Below are 15,541 nucleotides of genomic sequence, written 5' to 3'. Positions count from 1 at the left end.
GTGCGTGTCTCTATGTAAACAAGTGTTTAATTAAAGGCTACTACAAGAAGACCGAGTTTTATTACCATCAGCCTCAATACAGTGCTCGCAGAAAAACCCACATCCAGCGATCCCAAAAATATATACATACATAATAAAAAACATAAGATATATTTAAAAAAAAGATTACCTGACAGAGAATCAAAGTTACCGACACGGGACGTAGAATTAAGCTGAAGTGGCAGTTGGCTGGTCATATTTCTCGAAGAACCAACTACATGGGGAAAACGAGTTCTTGGAGACCACAAGATGGCAAGCGTAGTGTAGGACATCCCCTAGCTAGGTGGAGTGATGATTTGCGAAAGGTCGCTGGTAGGAAGTAGATGCGACAGGCTATGGGCGTCACCAAGATTAGTTTTAGGAAGGTGCATCGGCAGATGCTCACGAAAAAAACCTCTGTGGTCTATAGTTCCCATTGTTGAAGATTTATTCAGTGACTTATATTTTTAGTTAATCATTTCTAGGCAAGGGGGTGCACGTGCACCTACTTGCACCCCCCTCCAACGCCCATGCAACAGGCTATTAAAGCCAGATGAAATGGCGCGTATTGGTGGAGGTCTAGGGCAAACAGTGGACTATAATATAGGCTCGTGATGATATAAAAATATCCCAAATAAAATAGCAAAGTGAAATACTTATTATAATTTATTGCAGACAGAAACCCATCAGTCCGTAACCCCGCCGAACTGTTCGTGTACCGATGTGTCTTTACAATAAAACACATACCTATATTATTTACACAAAACTACAACTTATTGTGTTAAAAATAAATAACCAATTTCAACTATTAACCGAGTATGGAGATATTATAGCTAGGCATGCGTGTAAAGCTGTCGCATACACATTAAATCAAATCGATTAAGTTCAACAAAATATCGATTGTATTAAATCGATTTTTCGATATTATAATTATGCTTCATAAAATATATGGACTTGCTTTACACGCAGTTTAAATATTAAAACAAAAAATTACTCATTGTTATTAAAATACGAGATCATTGTTTCTATTTGTAAAATATACATAAATTTCTCCATGAACACAGCTGGTGTGTTAGTTTTTGTTTGTCAACAAATAATACATATAATGTATAAAGACGGAAAATACAAAATAACCAACATTATGGCAGATGGCAACAACTAAACGTTTGGCGGATTTTTAACAGTATTTTTTATGTCTACCCACTTTTTATTAGGTTTTGTTGCAATTTTATCATAAAAGTTAGTGGATAAACATGCATAAAAATAATCTTCATTCTTGTTTCAATATGCCTATTATATTCAATCGGTACATTAAAAAGTGTCCATTTTACTCACTTAAGAAGCACTCTCTTCCTTATAAATATTTTTATCAGTATTTTATCTTTTTCTTATTATTTTCAACTTTCTTACACGATTTGAAACTGAAAGAGACAAAACACTGATTTAAATACCGAATCAAAATCTAGTAATTATGGAAACGATTCGATACAAGTGTTCCAAGTGGTCTAATAACCGAAATAGTATGGTATTAAACTCTACTTAGTTTTTTTAAGGAAAACACATAGGCATATATCCACATTTATATCCAAGTATATAATAAAAAATAATATGCAAAACGGTTTGATGTCACTATAAATACATGCAGAGTCCGAACGGTAATTCGATACCGAATAATTATAGATACTATGGCTCTCGATATTCGACATGGACACTACAAATATAATCAATATTTTTGAACACAGCCGAATGATTTAACGACATTTTTCAAAAACAAAAAGCATCAAAACATGACTGTTAAAGCGTGACGATAAATATTTACGTAGAATTTTTATGTCGATAGCTAAATTATCAACATATTTGCAAATGTGTTTGATAAGTTTTAATTTTTTTACAATATTAGTTACTTTTTTTCGACATGGAATGAACGTTTTCAATACTATTACCCCTTCGTAATTTAATAAAATAATACAAACAAAAAATTAAATCATATTGTACGTGACATCAAACCATAAAAGATAAAGAGAGAAAAACAACAAATTTCTAATAAATTTAACCAAAAAACACGTGTCATTGCACTTAATCACGTTTCATTTTAAAATTAAACTGATATGTCAAAACTCGCAAAATTTTTAATAAAAAATGTGCCTCAAATTGCTTGCCAAAACACATTCGCAACATTAATCTCAGTTTTAGATATTGCTGTTTTTTTTCCTTTTTTTGCTACCCGTTCTCGCAATTAAAGGCAAATTATCAAATATTGAAGTATCCTTTACCGCATTAAAATAAAAAATAACGGTACGTTCATATACCATTTAAAAACTAAAGACTTGCTAGTCGCGTGCAAAAAATTAAGGTACAAACAATAAATAGAAAATTAAAACTAACTAAAGAATAAATATTTACAAATAAAATATAGAAATTATAAAATAATGTTACAATGAGTACGAATACCCGGAACATCACAAAGTTTGGGACAGTTTGAAATATTGATTAGTTATTGAAGGTAGATTTACTGCCGATTTCAATAAACGATCTCGATCCCTTTTCTCGATCAATCGCGAAAACGGATCAGATTTTTTTTTCTTTGTTTACCAATGGTTTACTTTGATTGGTTCATTCTTGGGGTCGGTAGGAATATTAAGATTGGTATTGGTATTGTTGATTGAAATCGGCCGTTAGATAGTACCTACCTCTGACTAAATTCTTACAATTACTTATCAAATGGCCGTTTTTATAATTGATTATAGCACACTAAGACACAGTTCAAAGGTGCAGACATTTACAGCCATCTTCAAAAGCCGATCACAATCGGTTTTTTCGAGCTACCTCAAAAATATACCACTCAGAAGAGATTTTTTGACATGCTTACACATGACCTGTTTTGATTGGTTCATTCTAAGAACCGGATTGAAGATTGAAAACGGCTGATAGTGGAATGGAAAACAAATTCGTACAGTAGCTATACATAAGACACCATTATAATAATTCCTATACAGAGGTATGATATGCGGTCTCCAGACTCTATTGTTACAATAAGATTACCTCAAGGTTGAATTCTTGGACATTTTTGGTGTGTTTTAAAAAAAAAAATGTAAGCATGAAATACTCGATAAATGTCTGCCTAACTTCAATATATGTCGTAACAACAAAATCTCTACAACTAACATGTACAATAAATTATAAAAACGGACTTTAGTTTGACCACACAACATATATTTTGCTGTCCGTACATGCGAGTATACGACCACTTCTTGAGAAACGAGTATAAACCGTGTGATGCCAGCGGGGTACCTACACAGAAATGCCCTTTAATTATTTCACTAAACTATATCCGAAATAATGTCACACGACGTGTTTTATTTGGTGAAATAAACCTTATTGCTATAAGATGTTTTTGGCTGTATAAAACACAATATTGCAGTGAGAACTTCACAATTTCCTTAAAATTATATGACAAAATGTACAACCAAATGAAAGGGTACTTACTGTACACGCACAATGTTAGTCATATGCAGCATTACGGACGCATGGGGAAGAGTGAGGTATACAGCTTTTGCTACTAGCAAATTCGGTAGAACTCATGGGCGTACCTAGGGTGGGGGGCATGGAACCCCAGACTAGGTTGATTCTCACCCACACAATGCTGAAGCAGTTTACTACTTCAATAACATTTTAAAACGACCAAAATTTGGTGGTAGTATATATTTCATATCTGTCCGGAACCCGCCATAGTGGCCCACGTATGTGTCGCGTTCCGGGACCAACCTGTGTATATCTGATCCAGGACACAACACCTTCCCACCCTTCTTCCCCTCCCGTAAAACGAGACTAACAACGGTAGCCATGGTAGCCCTACCTTCTCCTACTTCCCCATCTGTCGCTCGCAAACAGGATATGAAAAGCAGTCGATAGTAAACCTCTATTATACTTTTATATGTGACAAATAAAATCAGTCGTGCGACACTTCGACCCTTATGACGCCGCGCCATAGAGCTTAGCTCTCCGACCATCGACACTTATGTCACCATAGACAAAGCACAACCATAGTCAAAGGATGTCTACACAACACTCTTCGTTCAGCCTTAACATTTACAAGTTCTAATTCTGAAACGCTGGCAGTCTAGTATTTACAGTTTTAAACAGACTCTGGAACTATGAAGTTATAATAAAAAAAATCTAACACGGGACTTTATTAATGGCCCTCAGTGACCTGTTTTAAATTCGGCCGAAATAATTTTATATAATCCCAAAGAGAACACATGGATTCAAATATAGATATTAAAAAAGTTGTGTTTTTTTAATGGTATTATAAAAAACATTACGTAGCAGATATTTGTTTTTTTGGGAGTAGACGCCACAGTAAAAAAATAAACTCCGATGATCTTAAAAACTCAATCTTAAAATCTCAATCTTACAAATGTCAAGAATAAATTTATATTATAATTTTTTCATAAATCTCCCAAGTTTAAACCAATTAGGTTAGGCATATAACGCACGAAGCTCCAGCGAAACTCCATTCGAAGACAGTCTACAACAGCAAAATTGCTCAGAGATTTTGAGTATCATTCAATAAAGCCGATGCAATGAGGCAGACTTTATATATTACGTCCACGTTGACACAAGACTGTCGATGTCAGACGACTTCCAAGTCTAAGCCGGGTCACGAGTCATTTTTAAATGTAAAACCATTTTTTTTCCTAAAACCCAATCCAATTTACAATCTTGGTCCTGGATATTTACATATTTTTTTTTTATAAAATACAAATTATCTAGTAATGTACAATTGACGCAGCGTCGACACCGTTGCGCTTTTTAAAAATACTATATTATTATAGAAACACCGAAATATGCCGCGGCGGGACACGCTCACGTGTTCTCATTTACTCTAACGCCTACATTAGTCTAACAGTAAAAAAAAACTTAAATCCAATTCATAAAGCAACATTTCCAGTATTTCATTTTAAATATTAAAAAAATACAATTAATTCCATTTTTGATTCTCGAACTTAGCTTAAGCTAGCTTTACAGATCTCAACCTAAATAAACAAAGTAACATATCTTTTGAATGAAAGTTTATCAAATTTGCGAAGGTTTGTTAAGTAAAGTGTCGTAAATAGAATTATTCATAGGTTTATAAGTTGTATATTTATACACTTTGTATTACAGAACATTGGCTAAGAACTAAGCTAGAAAATATTTGAAAATGATGTTAATGAAATTCAATTGTAAACTACACCAATGAGCACCAATCAAACGCCTTCTAACGCGCTTTTTCAAACAGGACAGCGTGCCCCACCGCGTGCGGTAACGTAAACGAACGCAAAAGAGAAGAATGCAACGGGACGTGCCGACGCGCGACACGAGACGAGCTACACGTGACGCGCAACACGTGACGCGCAACACTTGACGCGCCTCACGCCTCGGTGGCGACCGGCTCGCGCGCGTGGTGTATCTTCACGTGCTTGTTGTGGTTGGACTTGTTGCTCGACGTCTTGCCGCAGATGTTGCACGCGAAGGGCCGCGCGCCGCTGTGCACCTTCATGTGCTCCGACAGGTAGTAACTCCTGTGGAACGACTTACCACACTCGGGCACCTTGCACACGTACTTCTTGGCCATCTCGTGCTCCCTCACGTGCCTTTGGCAGTTGTACTTCCTGATGAACTGACAGCCGCAGTAGTTGCACGTGTACGGCCTGACGGACTTGTGCGCGTTCATGTGCGATATGTACTCCGTCTGACGAATGAACGCGCCCTTGCACAGGTGGCACTTGAACGGCTTAGAGGAGCGGCTCATGTGCGTCCAGCGGTGCAGCTTTAGGTTCCACTTGGTAGTGAAGCCCTTGTTGCACACGATGCACATGTACGGCCGCTTGCCGCTGTGCGTTTGAAGATGGGAGCGCAGGTTCGTTCGCAGATATATCTGGAATGTAAAGTCTTTGTGTCAACTCCCACACAGTGATATTTAATTTGTTCCTTATAGATCTTACTATAAGGTTGCTATGAAGCCTGTCATGTTATATTCTTTTTTCGCTTAGTACAATACATGAGTGCGTAGTGTACCTGCTTGCAGACGGGACAGGGCACGTTGTCGGGCGCGGGCGGGCGCGTGCGCGGCGCGAGGTAGTACTCGTTGTGGGCGCGGCGCACGTGGCGCGTGAGCGAGGCGGCGTGCACGAACTTGTCGCTGCAGTACAGGCAGGCCTTGGGCCGCTCCTCGTGCGTCTCCTGGTGCCACAGCAGCTTGGCGCGCGAGTGGAACACGGCGCCGCACTGGCACACGAAGTCGCGCACGCGCGCGCGCTTGCCGAAGTGATGCCGGTCCCTGGAAGTACATTCTCATATGTGACTAACTGTAAAATTAGTACTTAAACACCAAGACTTCTTCTAGGCCGTATTATAAATAATTGTGTCAAGTCAAGCAAGAGGTATGTAGTACCTGTGCTGCACCATGTTGGAGTATCTGCGGAAGGTGTCGTCGCAGACGGTGCACTTGACGGGCGCGCGGCCGGTGTGCACGTTGTGATGCTCCGAGAGCTTCTGCCGCGTTATAAACCGCTTCTCGCACACGTCGCACCTGCCGCAACACACACGTCACTACGCGCTCTACTACCGCCTACACACTAACTACAACACCAAATGCAATCAATAATAACCACGGTAAAGATAAGTTTAGACCGCCAACTTGTCGCTGGAATATATTGCGCAAGAGTTTCCTGATACGTCTAGGCGAGCGGCAATACCAAAAACTTTGGTATCAACTAACCGTGATAGTTCAATATCGTTTGACCACTTCTACAAGAATTCTTGTTAATCTAAGCCCGGCTTAAACGCATCTGGAAGTTCTTGAGCAATATATTGCTGAACTTGCTAGTCCAAATTTAGCATGACAACACAAAAATATAAATACAACCACAACAGGATAATTAAGCCGCGAGAACTGGAGAAGCCCATTTACCATTTTCCCGTACTTAATTCTGTAAATTACTAATTGGGTATATTTATGATGTTAAACATATTGACAGTTGACATTCCACAGTCATATTTCACGCATGTGAAAATTCTTAAATTCTCGCGGCCTACAGGTATAAAAAAAAGCATAAAAAAATAAACATCTATAGAACTTACTTGTAATTTTTAATACCTAAATGTGTTTTTATATGGAGCGCCAGGTTCGCCCGCCTATAGAAACATTTGCCGCACGTGAGGCACTCCAGCGGGTGTATCTTGAGATGGGCGTGGAAGGCCGCGTCCGTCAGCTGGTCCACCTTGCACGTGGGACACACGAAGTCCTTCCGCCTCCGCTTGGTCTCCTGCTTGATGATGCCCTCGATCTTGGTCTTCGTCTCCTCCATCTCGTACACTTGCAGTATTGATGTGGTTATTGATTCTTTCGAATCTATCATTGTGCCTGAAATGTTTCACCAGAATGTATCGTTAAGATTTTTGTATCATTTCTTAAGGCATCTACATCGAAAACTAATGAATTTGTAATCTAAGTGGAAAATTTTGAAAACAAGATTTCTTCGAAAGCTGACAGGACTGTGTGGTTTAATATTAATTTGTCCCATCTTCACAATTTTTAATACTTTTCCCAAACGCGCAAGTGGACAATGTATATGCTCAAGTATTGGAACACACGCAACACAAGAAGATTAGTGGGTATATTGACGAACTTGCGGACTAAAAAGCAAGGACAAAGTGCTTAGTTTTCCAGGAAAATATTTATAAATAACATCTTACATCCCATCATGTTGTCATCAGTTTTCTCCTCTTTCTTGATAGCACGTGCGGTGATCATGCGACTGTATGAAGTCTTGGCGGCGGCGGCAGCATGCGCCTGCGCACGGTGAGCGCGCAACTCCTTAGGAGTGGGGAATTTCACGTTGCACTGCGCGCACGAGTACGTGCGGGGCTTAGGGTATTGGATCTCTTCCTCCCTGAAAATATACGACACAGCTTGTCATGACAAACAAATCAAACACACATTACGCCTTTATACCTGAAGGGATAGGCAATGATGTTACCAGGGCAACTATTTTTTGCTAAGTGTATTCCGCCCCATGATATGATAAGGAGAAAATATGTCGCTACATCAGGCACAAATTTCAGACTGCAGGCTTTTTTGTTTTATTAGCCTGCAGTCTGAAATTTGTTGGTCCCAACCCAGGTCAGGCAGTGGTGTTACACTGCCTGACCTGTTTCGAACCTAAGACCTCAAATCGGTGTCGTACAGCGCAACACAATAACGCCACCAAGGCAGTGTGTTAGGACCCTTACTTTAAAAAATATTATAAACACGGTGGTGTATTGGTTAGTGTCAATTTATCACACGCAACAACGCAATAAATAATGAAAATTATATTTGAATACATCGATAACTCAAAACTGATTTAGTTTAATATTTACCCTTTTATTTCAGCAAGAGACTTTGCACAAGCAAATCTATTAACCAAAACTGATATATAAAGATCTGATGCGCGGTGGGGAAAAAATATAATTATATTGTTAATATTATGTTCAATGGAGAAGTGTGCGACAGCTTTACTTGTAGCGGTTTGAAGGGCATAGTATCCATAAAACAATGTATGAGATACAAAATAAAAATCTTTGCATAACGAGCACCAAAATGTCTCAGCAAAATTCAAAATTCAAAATACTAAGTGTTGACTACTTAATCCTCTAGTTTTATTAAAAAATCATCATGCCCGCACTTTTTTTAATTTCAAACCAATTTTATGAAAGGTCGCAAATTACTACGAATATTTTTTTCCTTTTCGCTCAACAAAAACATAACCAATTGAAGACGTAAAAAAATAACAGCCGACCCGAAACTGTCACTTTAAAAAAAGATTCAATGTTAACACTTTTCATACAATTATCGCAACGTTTGTTACGACGCGGAAATCGAACCCTGACACCTTCCGCGTCACAAGTTAAGCCATCGAGGTTATCTTTAACGGAAAATTATCTTTAAACATTCTCGATCTATTTTACGATCTTTATTTTGTATTGTTTATATCGACTTATAAAATGTCATAGAATGTATGAAATGTATGGTATATTTTTTTATTTATTGGTCCTAAAACACTGTTAATGCAGGGTGTGTGCGACATTTTGTCGATGATTAATAAATAAATTTATCGATAAATATTTATGTCGATGATTAATTAATAAATAAATTTATTAATCATCGGCAAAATGCACTACACTAGTCCATCAGATTCAATGTAATTACTTCACATACTTGTAATAGGTATATAGAAACTGCAATTTACAAACCCATGGGGATTGAGGAAATTTTTTTTCTTGGCAGTCACATTTATTGACCATACAGCCTAACAGAAGACGTATAACATGCGATCAGTTTCCACAAACATTTGTGATATTTAGAGCGGGCAAGATGTCTATTAGATTGTATGGAGGAGGGTCTCGGCCAGTGGCGGTCTTGAGTGGTGGGGATGGAGCGGTGTGTGGTACCGAACCGGCAAACCGCCCAGAGTCTCGCGGTTAGATGAGGGACCTCACTCGATGTCCAACTGAGGACCTTTTTTCACATCACTATCCTGTTTACTAGCAATGAAAGAAAAATGGCGTCGAAAATATCTCTCGCCCGGTGCCTTGTGTCGATTAAAACCGCCTTTAGTCTCAGCGAACTATGAAAGCAACGATTGTGTAGTCAGCCACATAAGTAGCCAAACAAATGCAAATAGTTTTTTGTTCTTTAGCAAAATTAACTTCAAAGGGTTGACTTTATTTGAGATAAAAACTCGAGACTGCCTCGGTGGCGTAGTTGTATTGCGTGTCCGGTACAATAGCGTTCTGAGGTCCTGGGTTCGAATCCCGGGTCGGGCAAAGTGATATTTGGGTTTTTCTGCTCAGTATCAGCCCGGAGTCTGGAATTTGTGCCCGATATGGCGATAGGCTCGCCTCCTATCACATCATGGGACGGAACATACTTGGCGAAAAGTGGGTGCCCTAGTTGCGCCTCTGCATACCCCTTCGGAGATAAATGCGTGATGTTATGTATGTATGTAAAAAAAATTATTTTAATTGAAGTTAATATGTAGAGCTTTTAAAATTGTTCAGCTGCTTTTGTGGACTGTACCTCTACCTGCCTGCTATACAGTAACTTGTGAATGTATCATAATATCCATTATTTGTACTTACAATGTCTCCCTTTTCTCTCCGACGTCGACGTCGGAGCCGTCCGAGACCCAGCTCTCGCGCGCCATCAGGTCGTAGGGTTCCGAAGGCGGCACATCAGGGTACATCTGAAGAATGGGAGCATACTCTAAAAAAAACATCACATACGTCCAAACAATTGTTGTTAGTGTATAGAGGTTTGGCTTGATTTGTATTAAAAAATAGCGAGGGTGCGTTTTCTATGGTTCCGATTCCCTATGCTATACTTTATTTTTAAACGACTTCAAAAAAGAGGAAGGTTCTCAATTCAACTGTATTTTTTTTATGTTTATGTCAGTCTATAACAAGCACGTAACGAACCTCGTCGCGTTTATGACAATAGAAATTACCATACAGAATACCATTTAACGCAAATTTTACGAAATAACGTAACACGGACTTAGTTTTCACTGTCATAGAGAATAGTCCTAGAGAGGGAGAGCTACTGCGAAAGCAACCACGCTAAGTCTGAACGGGCTTACAATGCATCCCGTCCAGCCGACCAAACACTCTAGCGCTCCCCTCCGCGGCAATTCTTGTGGGCTCGGGCTCCACACCGATTGTACGCCCATGCACGCGGTGCACACAGTTAAATGTGTATCCCTCATGGTTGCCAATTCACATTGAGGCCTATAAGGGCTCGCGAACATTTCCCTTCTCCCATCCTAAGAGATTTCTTTATCCTTCCCCCAAACTTCCTTCTCAGCTATCCCCTCCCAACTTTCCTCCAGGACCCTGCAGTCGCTAAGCCGGGGGATTCTAGTATCCAATTCCCTTTTTCTCCCGGTTTTGACTGCGGGGTCCGTATAAAAAAAAATAGATGGGTGCGCCCATCTAAATTGCACCTATAAATATTGTATTATAGCGAGTTTTATAGTTGTTTTGTTATATTTATAGTTGTACCCCGAGCCCTGTTTTTTACCGCCCTGAGATACCCAAAACACTTACCCCCTTATTCATAAACGTATTTTATCTAAGGACTAAGTAAAGCTGTGATAACAAGCCTGTTTCTCAGTGCCCAACGGCACTGAGAAATAGACATAGGGCCGTTGTGATTGGTTATTATTGTTGTATTTCAATATTAGCCAATCACAACGGCCCTACGTCTACGCACTGCGAAGACTGCCATGCCGTCAGCACTGAGAAACAGACTTGTTGTCACAGCCTTACTCGGTCGTTAGATAAAAAACGTCTATGAATAAGGGGGTTAATGTAATACAAAGTCAGGCTTTCTATATTTTTATATGGTAACATTTCTACAATAATGGTTGGGTTCATGCAAAACAAAAGAGTAAAAACAAACAAAATACTTATGAAACATCTCTTTGATATGACTGTAGTAAATCATACCGACTCTGTCTACTAACAGATATATTTCTCTATTTGTTTAAATAAATAAACAAACAATTTTAAGCTCTAAAAACATAAACGTGTTAATATTGTATTATATTGTACCTTGTTTCAGAAATGACCGAATTATGTAGAAAACGCATGTGATTAACATTTTTTTCCTTTTAATTAGCATGACGTCCACAATATCAAGTTAACGATCTTAATGTTAGTAAATTCCGTAACGAGGCCAAGAACCTATAGAACAAAGGATTGTTGTCATTCAATTTTTTGATTGAATTAGGTTTAATAGTCGTATGTTTCGAAACAATAAAAAAAATAGTATATCGTCCTGTCTGAATTCTATATTGGTTGCTATTATTTCACCACACAACTTATTTGAAAGACCATCTGACAAATAATTAGATACAAACGTATGACGCTATAAATTCTTACCCCATTCCAAGCCGATTCCATGTCGCCGTTGCTCTCTTGTCCGCTGAGCTCTCCGCGCGGCGGCATGCGCTCGTCCGCACAGATGTTCAGAGGTGTCTCGCCCTCGCTCCGTCCCTCGCTCAACACGTCCGCCTTGCTGTCCCTCTCGCATCCATCCCCGTCACCATCCGCGATCCCCTCCCTGCCCCCAATCTCTGAATACGCGCAGGCCCCACTATCAGGCATCTTGTACGTATCGTGTATGAAACTCGGCAGCACAAACTCATTGTCCTTCTGCGAGGATTCCCCCCACATACCATACAGAGGTTCCTTCGGCGCCGCCGGTTGTCGGTTCTCGTATGCTTCCCCCCGATCCTGCGCGAAGTAGTCCGCGTATAAATTCTCGCCGAAATAGTTTTCGTTCATCATACTCACGAACTGTTTGCTCTTAGACGCCGCTTCAATATTCATTAGTTCTCTATGGCTCGATTCTTCGTCGAAATTGTCGGCGGGAATATTGCCGTATGCAATCACGTTGACGGGCCGTAGCGTCTCCATCGGTGTGAGAACTCGATCTGGTGTTGCGGAATTGCAAAATGCGCTTTCGTTGCTTGTGCTAATTTCCTCCTTCACATGAACCATGTCAACCGTAGTGGAGAACTCCGGCGTGGTAGTGACGGCCGGCAGTGGCGGCGGCGGCTCCATGTCCAGCGAGTGTTCCGTGTCCGCATCGAACCCGTTAGTATCATAATTCTCGTCATTCTCTTTTATCTCCTCAACAGACACTGTCTGCAGTGTCGAAGGCTCCCTAAACTCACTACTATCGACATGTTTCTTTATTGAATAATCTTCTGGTGACCTGCTCGAGGAAGGCATTGGTTCTATCTCCATATTGCTTGAACTGCCTGTTGCAAATTGTTTAGCATTTTTTATCTGTAAAACTTTCTTGTTCTTTTTAACATAAAGATTGTTCAGTCTTAATGCATTTAACCTATAGGGCTTAACAGATACTTGATTTTTATTTTCCACTGTCTCTGCTTTCAGTTTTGTTTGCCTATCTCTTCCTAGTTTTGGAGATAGTGAGGTACGGTCCGTGGAATTCTCTCCATTCTCTGATAATTCACTGCAAGGTGATATTGAAGGTTTCTCATTGCATATAAGATCAGGTACAGGGCAGCTGTCACTGTACTCAGTGTCTAATTTGCTATCTAAAGTTTTGCCAGATGGACCCTTGTAATTAAGTGGGTTTCCAATATTTTTTATCACAGAAAATGAATGAGAACTTGCACTATCATTACTAGAACAGGAAGGCCGTGGTGTGCAGTTCTCTGAACTTTGTTTACCATTAATGTCTGGCAAGGCTTTTTCAGATGAAATTGAACAATCCATCTCTCCCCCTGGATACTCCTGATCATTAGACTCCGTGAGGTCCATGATGGTGTTCACCATGTTTTTGTTGTGTTGCACAGGCACTTCTACTTTAATATTGCTTAATATCTTTAGACCTTTAGTTGAACTGGATGTATCAACCTTGGAGTCCGACCTCTCGATGACATCTTTATCAGTCTTTATCATTGTTTCTGAGGTGGATACTGAGGTGCTAGGAGCTACACATGGAGAAGCACTTTGTGATGGTAATATAGGACCAACTTCAATTACTAATGTCTTAGGATCACTAGGCGTTGGTGACTTGGCAACATGACTGGTGGGTATTAGAGTTGCACTGTCAGAATATATTGATGTGGTACAAGACTTATTAAGGAGATTCTGTGGAGTGGTATACATGCATGAACCAAACTGATCTACCACCATAACATTTTGGTACATGGGACCAGCTTGTGCCAGAGTTGCACCACTGCCAGTGGTAATAACTGCAGGCACACTGGAAATAAATGGTTTACCATCTATATTGTGCACCATCTCTCTGTATATTATCTGTGAGTTTTGTGTCATCACTGTAGACATTCCTGGAGGAAAGTTTCCTGTTGACAGATGGTTGAAAGGGTTAGGGTTCAGTTGTGGAGGTATTGCTTTGTCCATATTAAGTGATGTGTGGTTATTGCTTGGCATTATCATGTTGTTTTGCATATTCTTCTGTACAAAGGCAGGTGTCGGAGGCATCATCACATGCATTGGCTTCACTCCAGATGCTATGTACTGTACACCACCCACATTTGTCTTTACCACAATATTGCTTGGCTTTGGTAATATTTTAACAAAATCAGGGGTTTTCTTTGATACAGTTGGTAACAAACTGGTATTTGCTTGGAACCTTACGCCTGCAGCCATTGTAGGCATATTGTATGTGAACATATTACTATTGTCCATTGCAGTGTATTCTGCACTGCGGGAGTACTTGATCTCTCTGTCTTCCGGTTGGTCCTGGTAGAAACTGTATGATGGGTCGAAATCTGACATTGGAGTACTTTGATATGTTTGTTGTGTTTTATCACTTTTCATAGTGTATGAAGGCAGGGAATTCTGCCCTGAGATTAAAGAACTACCTTCAAACTGCATATCTGCCATTCTGATCTCTGGAGTACCACTACCTGACACACTAGTAACTGGAGTAGATTTCGGAGTTCTGCTAGGTGGTCTACGCCAATACTTATCATGTTCACCACTTTGATGTACACCATTCCATCTGTCATCACCCGCAGGTGTGCGGGACCGACTTCTATAAGAGCGGTCCGAATTCAATGGAGTAGGTGTTCTGCTTCCAAAGCTGTTTCCCTTTGTAGTGAGACAGCACAAAGCCTTGATCACCTGGTCCTTGGGGTGGGTGTCCAGATGGGACTCCAGCGTCATTCCATTGCGGAGGTACAGCGTGCACACAGGGCACTGCACCTGCATGTGATCCATGGCTGCAGCACCACCTCGCGGAACTGGGACAGCACAATTAGCTCAACTACGGGCACCTAACTCGCTCCGTTAAAGCAATGGCAGGCGACGAGACGCGCGCAATCACTCCGCGAAGACTGTCCGCACAATGTCCGTGACGCACATATCCTCCGTTAACACGTTAAGCTCTCGGACGACCCGAGACAACACATATCTTCCGCACAAACGTTCTTCCTATCGATCTGCAGAACAAAACACAATGTATAAGCATATTATAATCATATCCACATACTACATGCCACAAACTCGTTCGACATGCAAACAGAGGACAAAAGAAAACAAAACTCACGAGATAAAGGCCATTGAGACATAAAAAGTCGAACATTACATACATTGAAGAAAGAAGTGTGTGTTCTGCTTGTTGCCGTAACTATTTAAAGAAACTTACCTTATATATCTTACATTACGTGTGGTCCATCTCACATATAGCTTTAAACAGTTGTGTTAATTATTTACGATTATGCTAAATCTAATAATATTTCCAAATTGTCAGACATATTGCAGACGTCTTGTTCACGTTCACACAACTCAGTGGTTCCATTATACGCACCGAAACGTCGATACTGTATTCAGCACTGTACTATTATCGACTTTCTATACACTTTGGCCTGTCATGAAAAAAATAAGAGAACTATTTATGCGTAGAATGAAACATACATAAGAACAATCACAGATA

At 40.0% G+C, this 15,541-nt stretch overlaps 1 protein-coding gene across 1 annotated transcript; it reads right to left on the bottom strand.

Annotated features, from left to right (window-relative positions):
• Window positions 1–666: 666 nt before the first annotated feature.
• On the bottom strand, window positions 667–15,432 carry LOC115451564. Its single transcript, XM_037440923.1, has 8 exons — window positions 15,254–15,432; window positions 11,986–15,047; window positions 10,186–10,289; window positions 7,759–7,955; window positions 7,144–7,426; window positions 6,455–6,592; window positions 6,079–6,340; window positions 667–5,938 (listed from the first exon to the last, which is right to left on the bottom strand). The coding sequence occupies exons 2-8, from the start codon at window positions 14,824–14,826 to the stop codon at window positions 5,432–5,434; spliced, it is 4,332 nt and encodes a 1,443-aa protein (XP_037296820.1). The 5' UTR covers window positions 14,827–15,047; window positions 15,254–15,432; the 3' UTR covers window positions 667–5,431.
• Between the last annotated feature and the right edge of the window lie 109 nt (window positions 15,433–15,541).

Source organism: Manduca sexta, chromosome 21, assembly GCF_014839805.1.
Source record: "Manduca sexta isolate Smith_Timp_Sample1 chromosome 21, JHU_Msex_v1.0, whole genome shotgun sequence".
Taxonomy (NCBI): domain Eukaryota; kingdom Metazoa; phylum Arthropoda; class Insecta; order Lepidoptera; family Sphingidae; genus Manduca; species Manduca sexta.
This window is presented reverse-complemented; position numbering and strand designations above follow the sequence as displayed.